Genomic DNA, 7,388 nt, shown 5'->3' with positions numbered 1-7,388 from the left:
GACAGAGTGAAGGGAAAGAACAGGAACAGACATAATAAGACATGACATGTAGTCCTAAAGCCCGGAAATTAGTTCTCTCTGGTTCATTCAGCCATCCTATGGGGAAAGAACAGGGTTTTGAGATAAACGTTGAAAAGGTATGTGGTAAACACAGGCTTAGGAGATCTTATATGTTTTGTACTATGAGATAATATCAGTTAGTTAACATGATCTTTATAAATTATGAAGTCTTTATGTGCTTTTTAAATGACACAAATGCTTAAAAATCCACAAAATGTTGTGTAGCTGATGAAGATTATCTCATAGAAAAAAACCTGTGTTTACCACAGACCTTATTTTCAGTGTGTTTATCCAAAAACCCTACAAAAATGCCATTCATTTCCCCATAAACTTTGTCCAACGAACCATTGCGGAGGTAGTGCCTACAAAAAGACGCAATTTATATTTCTCTCTATAGCGCATTGAAGCCAAATAAAGTCAGTTAAGATGGCATCTCATGGAGACAACATACACAGTTTGAACTCAACCATGAAGTGAGGTTGCAGACAGGCTCAGTGCTGCCGCCTTTGACCCCTCTTTTGACCCCCCCAACACAAGTTGAAGGCCGACCAGGGTACTACAGACTGCCATTAACAACAATTATTCTTATAACTTCTGTGTGATTTTTAAATGATCGGTTCAAGGATATACTTCTGATGTATTAGAAGCAATTATTGGTACCATGATTGTCTTCCAAACATTTTTTTATTTACATGAAGATTCACATTTTGGGTCCCTTCAATTTCATTTAAATTTTTATTTAACCTTTGTTTAACTAGGCAAGTCAGTTAAGAACAAATTCTTATTTACAATGACAGCCTACCGGGGGAACAGTGGGTTAACTGCCTTGTTAACTGCCTTGTTTACATTGTCAGCTCGGGGATTCGATCCTCCAACCACTAGGGTACCTGCCACCCCAATTAAATATAGGTAAACATGTAGTAGTTGTTCTAGCAGCCTTGACCCAACCGCAACTATAAGGCAATGTGAGATGGAGTCAAAGGTTGCAAGAGGTTTCATCAAAGGTAACTTTACTCCCTACTAGCTACTAGTCTTAGCAAGGCCATGCAAACCTTAACCTTATGTGAGATATTTCCATGAAGTCTTTGAAAAACAGATGTATTCCTTAGTAGCCTATTGGTTGTAATGCTGTATGTCATCTGTGTCATACATTCCTACAGACACAGACTGGCCATAGGGCAGTTCTGGCAAATGCCAGATGGGCTGATCGATCCGTAGCACAATGTGCCTCTCTAAGTTGGTGTTTTTGCACATATGTATAATTATTTGGTTAATAATGGGGCATCTGGAGGAAAAATGGGCCGGTGTGTTAGAAATGCCTAATTTCAAGTCCAATTTGGTCCCTGCTTACCAATATGAAAACTTCTGAAAGTAATGCATTTTTAAGATAATGAATAGGACTATGCTTGTGAAGTTATATTCATTTGGTTGTTTGGACTGTAATGAAATAATCCAGTCCAACTGGTTAGGTTATTTAACCAGATTATTTCCTGGTTATTTCCCAGCAATGGGGACAACAGTCTATTGTCTGAATTGCATGCCCAGATGCTGATGGCAGATTCACTGGCAAGAATGCATTCTTAGAACATAGAGAGGACTGAAAAAACACCAGTCCGTCCACTGAAGTTGCTCCTCCTCCTTGTCTCGCTGCATTGCATTGCTTGAATTTGTCTTAGAAAACGAAGGGGGAAGGAATGCATTTAATGTAAGCGCACAATGAAATAAAGGAGTCTGTTTAGGTGAGTACTCAGTACAGTGCAAAGGTGTATCAGTACAAACACTGTACCTGTACATTACTCCTTCACACTACTGGACAACATGAGGACCCTGCTACTGACAACCGCGCTGCTGGTGCTGCTCTGTAACACTCAAGGTGAGCAAACTTAATAAATATAGACTGGTTTATAAATATCATAGATGCAACTCTTGGTTGAGGTGTGCTTTAAAAAAACTAAATTTCAGGTCCAGGGCAAAATTATTCATATGTAGCCTACGTTGCATGATGTTGTTGAACTATGTTTGTTAGGGGAAAAGTTTGATCTTATAACAGTGAAGGATCTTCAACAACTTAGTAAGGAATGAAAATGCTCACACTCCTCTTGGTAGACTTACAACTAACTTTCTCAATGCCAATTTATTTATTTGCAGTGGTGTAAAGTACTTAAGTAAAAATACTTAAGTAAAAAATACTTAAAAAATACTTAAAATACTTAAGTAAAAATACTTAAGTACTACTTAAGTTGTTTTTTGGGGTATCTGTACTTTTCTTAACTGTTTATATTTTTGAAAACCTTTACTTTTACTCCATACATCTTCCCTGCCACCCAAAAGTACCAGTTACATTTTGAATGCTTAAAGACAGGAAAATGGTCCAATTCACACACTTATCAAGAGAACATCCCTGGTCATCTACTGCCTCTTATCTGGCAGACTCACTAAACACAAATGCTTTGTTTGTATATGATGTATGAGAGTTGAAGTGTGCCCCTGGCTATCCCTCAAATAAATCAGTAACAAAATTGTGCCGTCTGGTTTGCTTAATATAAGGAATTTGAAATTATTTCTACTTTTACTTTTGTTACTTAAGTATATTTTAGAAATTACATTTACTTTTGCTACTGAAACATATTTAAAACCAAATGCTTTTAGACTTTTACTCAAGTAGTATTTTACTAGATGACTTTCCCTTTTATTTTTTGTCATTTTCTATTAAGGTATCTTTACTTTTACTCAAGTATGACAATTGGGTTCTTTTTCCACCACTGTTTTTTGATAAGCTAATGATGATCCACACTTTAAGAATCATATCATCACTTCTGCTCTAAATGTGAATTTCTCCACAGTGCTCACACTCAGGTGTTATACCTGTGAAGAGGATGATGCTGACTGCAAGCAAGTGACAGAATGTCCACCATCGAGCATGTACTGCAGAACTGTGGTGACTGGTAAATATTCCACTTTTCTTCTTTCAGTCAGTCCTTTCAATCTGTATCAAAAATATTGATCTATTATTAATCAACTGAGCGCAATAATCATCTGTAAATTGCTCAAACATTTTCTACTTCCTTCTTTTCCTTCACAGCGGACACAGTGACTCGTACCTGCGAGGAGATGTGTGTCTCGGGTGTCAACGCCTACTGTTGCCAGGGAGACCTGTGTGAGAACTGACATGATCCACAGAGAACCATCACCACTGACTACACACCTTCTGTTTAGATACAGTTGAATGTTGTGTGGGAAATACTTTAGAATATGGGATACATTATAACCTTTCAATGAATTACATTTACATTTTAGTAATTTAGCAGACACTCTTATCCAGAGCGACTTAGTTAGTGCATTCATCTCAAGATAGCTAGGTGAGACAACCCATATCACAGTCATAGTAAGTACATTTTTCCTCAATAAAAAAGTTATCAGCAAAGTCAGTGCTATTGTTTGTGATAATCTTTAAAAAAGGCAATACTATACTTTCTGTCGTGCAAAACAATCTAGCCCTTTGAACGACTCTCAACTGTTTCGGCTGTCCTTCAAAGCTTGACTTAATGCATTAAAACATGGAGGTTTTACAGTAATGAGGATTTCCAATGCCTGAGCTGTGATTCTAGTGTAGCCTCTCCTAGTCTCCTCTCTCTCCGGATGCTCCTGAGTGGGTCATGCTGGCTCATGGCCTTCTGCTGGGATGTGGGTCACCAGACGGGGACAAGGCTGGCCTGTCGTGGCCATATGCATCTGGGCAGGCAGGATTATCTAAATCCCTCTGAGGGGGAGTTATGGAGAACCTGTACCACTCACCTGGCAACTCAACCCCACTCTCCTCCAAAAAAAAGTATGTTTGATCAGTGTGTAGATTGTTTTTAATCTCTCGAAAACAAAGCAAAGAAAATTACAGTTTTAGAGTGAGAAAAGAGGAAGACTTTGCACATTTAAAATCATCTTATTGTGCATAACTGTAGATAAGGCAAATGTTTAAATGTCATCACTCAGCACAAGTCAGTGCCAGCTGGGCTCAGACGTTAATTCAACGTTTATTCCATGTTGGTTCAACGTAATTTCATTGAAATGACGTGGAAACAACGTTGATTCAACCAGTGTGTGCCCAGTGGGTGGGCTGTGGCTGGTCATCTAAATCAAACAGGCAAATATGTGTCACATCTAGATATGTATTTTGTCAGGACCCGGTTTCGAACCTGGGTCTCCGGAGTGAGAAACAGTCACTTAATCAACTGAGCCACGAATAGTCAGCAGAACCCAGAAGATGAGGCAGACACAGCAGTACTTAAGACAGTGTATTTAATAAAGAAAAAAGGAGAAGTCCTACAATACAAAAATGGCAAATCCAAAAGGTGGTAGGTATAGCACAAAAAGCCTCAAAAGATACTCAAAAAACAAAAAACCAGAAATCCACAAGAGCATCCACTGGAAACGACAAGAATACACAGAACACTAGGGCTGGGTGCTAACATACAAACACAGAGCACAGAACTGAGGGAAACAAAGGGTTTAAATACAATCAGGGGAAACGAGACACAGGTGCAAATAATAATGGGGATCAAGGGAAAAACATAAGGACAAAAAGCACAATGGGGGCATCTAGTGACCAACAACCGGAACAACCCTGGCCAAATCCTGACAGTATTTATCTTCCAACCATTATTTCCTTTTCCATTAGAGCTCCACATTTGAGGATTTGTGGGTGTTAGAGAGCCAACCTTCACTCCTTTACACATCATGTGACAGGTGTTTCATTCAAACATCTTAAAGGGGTCAGCATAACACACACATTCTATGAACAAAAGAGAACATGTTATCCCAGAAACCCTCTGATCTTACAAGGCACTTTTATAGTTGCCCAGAAAAGGCAGAAACTGATTTACAGTTTACAGAAACAGCACTCAAACTGATTAGTGCATGGAAACAATACATTATGATATGAATGTCATGAATGGCATGTTTGGCATTCAACCAAATTAACTACATATAATACAAATTAATTTTTGAATGAAGCAATGATTAAATTATTTGTTCCTTTACCCTTTGTGATCCAACAACTATTTATTTGATTTATTTTACCAGGCAAGTCAGTTAATAACACATTCTTATTTTCAATGACGGCCTAGGAACAGTGGGTTAACTGCCTGTTCAGGGGTAGAACGACAGATTTGTACCTTGTCAGCTCGGGGGTTTGAACTCGCAACCTTCCGGTTACTAGTCCAACGCTCTATCCACTAGGCTACCCTGCCACATGCTGACATTTAGCAGCCTGGTATACAGCTCCACATTATGGTTTTAATCTCTATTTTGAGTCATAAGACACTGTTATTAAGCAGGTATAATGATAAACCCAGTTGCATAACTTACAGTGATGAACAAAAGCCACTAGAATCAGCATAACCTTTATTTTAACAGGGAAGACATATTGAGACCAAGGTATCTTTTACAAATGCTGTACAGTGCATTCAGAAAGTATTCAGACCCCTTAACTTTTTCTACATTTTTTTACGTTACAGCCTTATTCTAAAATTGATTCAATTGTTTTTCTCCCTCATCAATCTATACACATATACCATAATGACAAAGCAAAAAAAAAAATGTATATTTAAAAAAAATTGGAAATACCACATTTACATAACTATTCAGATCTTTCGTTGTCCTGTTGGAAGCTGAACCTATGCCCCAGTCTGAGGTCCTGAGCGCTCTGGAGCAGGTTTTCATCAAGGATCTCTCTGTACTTTGCTCCATTCATCTTTCCCTCGATCCTGACTAATCTCCCAGTCCCTGCCACTGAAAAACATCCCCACAGCGTGATGCTGACACCACCGTGCTTTCCTCCAGACGTGATGCTTGGCATTCAGGCCAAAGAGTTCAATCTTGGTTTCATCAGACCAGAGAATATTGTTTCTCATGTTCTGAGAGTCTTCAGGTGCCTTTTGGTGAACTCCAAGCGGCTGTCATGTGCATTTTACTGATTAGTGGCTTCCGTCTGGCCACTGTAACTGGCCATAAAGGCCTGATTGGTGGAGTGCTACAGAGATGGTTGCAGAGAAGGTTCTCCCATCTCCACAGAGGAACTCTAGAGCTCTGTCATAGTGACCACCGGCCTTTCTCTTCTGATTGCTCAGTTTGGCCAGGCGGCCAGCTTTAGGAAGAGTCTTGGTGGTTCCAAACTTATTCCATTTAAGAATGATGGAGGCCACTGTGTTCTTGGAGATCTTCACCGCTGCAGACATTGTTTTGGTACCCTTCCCCAGATCTGTGCTTCGACACAATCCTGTCTCGGAGCTCTACGGACAACTCCTTCAACCTCATGGCTTGGTTGTTGCTCTGGCATACACTGTTAACTGTGGGACCTTATATAGACAGGTGTGTGCCTTTCCAAATCATGTCCAATCAATTGAATGTACCACAGGTGGACTCCAATCAAGTTGTAGAAACATCTCAAGGATGATCAATGGAAACAGGATGTACCTGAGCTCAATTTCGAGTCTCATAGCAAAGGTTCTGAATACTTATGTAAATAAGGTCTTTAAAAAAAAAAAAATTCATAAAACATCTAAAATCCTGTCGCTTTGACATTATTGGGTATTTTGTGTAGATTGATGAGGAAAACTGTTTATTTAATACATTTTAGAGTGAGGCTGTAACGTAACAAGATGTGAAAAAAGTCAAGGGGTCTGAATACTTTCCGAATGCACTGTGCCAACAGGATATTAGTTTTGTAACACTGGAGGCAGTGCAGGGCATGTGTCATTTAGTCAGTGTACTACAGTACATGAAGTTGTGGTGGGAGCATTGCATTAGTGTCTAGTACTTGAGACACAGGGTAGACTTCACTGTATAGTACTGAAACTAAATGTGATTGTGAATGGACACAAGAGATTATATCTCAAAATAAAAGTCTCAATCACAGTGTTATATTGGAACATTACCTATCAAGGTTTAGGAGTTTAGAGAGACTTCTGACTGGTGTGACTCTGTTGTTCAGAGATGGTCAAGCCCATGCTCAGAACTGAGGTCCAGGCCAAAACCATGATCAGAACCAATGTCAAGACCAAAGAAGGAAGAGGAGGACGCAAGTCGAGCATAAAGAAGAATGAAAAACCACCAACCCCACCAACACCACCAACTCAGGTTGGGGAAAAGAACTATCCTTCACTTTGTCCAGTACCATGAGCTTGTACAATTAGTTTACAATTTACATATTTCTATTTGCTCTATCTATTCTTTCCTAAAGTTGATTTAATAAATGTTGTCTTTCTGTTGTTGTATGTAGATGGTGAGTTACGAGGGCTGGGCTCAGAATCCAGACAGGCCCAACAGCCGGCAGA

The 7,388-nt window shown here is 39.3% G+C and overlaps 1 protein-coding gene across 1 annotated transcript; it reads left to right on the top strand.

The window, feature by feature from the left end:
* Window positions 1-1,733: 1,733 nt before the first annotated feature.
* Window positions 1,734-3,488, top strand: LOC135546584 (short neurotoxin 8-like). The gene is made up of 3 exons (XM_064975144.1): window positions 1,734-1,933; window positions 2,904-3,005; window positions 3,143-3,488. The coding sequence occupies exons 1-3, from the start codon at window positions 1,879-1,881 to the stop codon at window positions 3,226-3,228; spliced, it is 243 nt and encodes an 80-aa protein (XP_064831216.1). The 5' UTR covers window positions 1,734-1,878; the 3' UTR covers window positions 3,229-3,488.
* The last annotated feature ends 3,900 nt before the right edge of the window (window positions 3,489-7,388 follow it).

Source organism: Oncorhynchus masou, chromosome 9 (assembly GCF_036934945.1).
Source record: "Oncorhynchus masou masou isolate Uvic2021 chromosome 9, UVic_Omas_1.1, whole genome shotgun sequence".
NCBI classification, from domain to species: Eukaryota; Metazoa; Chordata; class Actinopteri; order Salmoniformes; family Salmonidae; genus Oncorhynchus; species Oncorhynchus masou.
The sequence above is the reverse complement of the archived record's forward strand: the minus strand, read 5'-3'. Positions and strand labels throughout refer to the sequence as shown.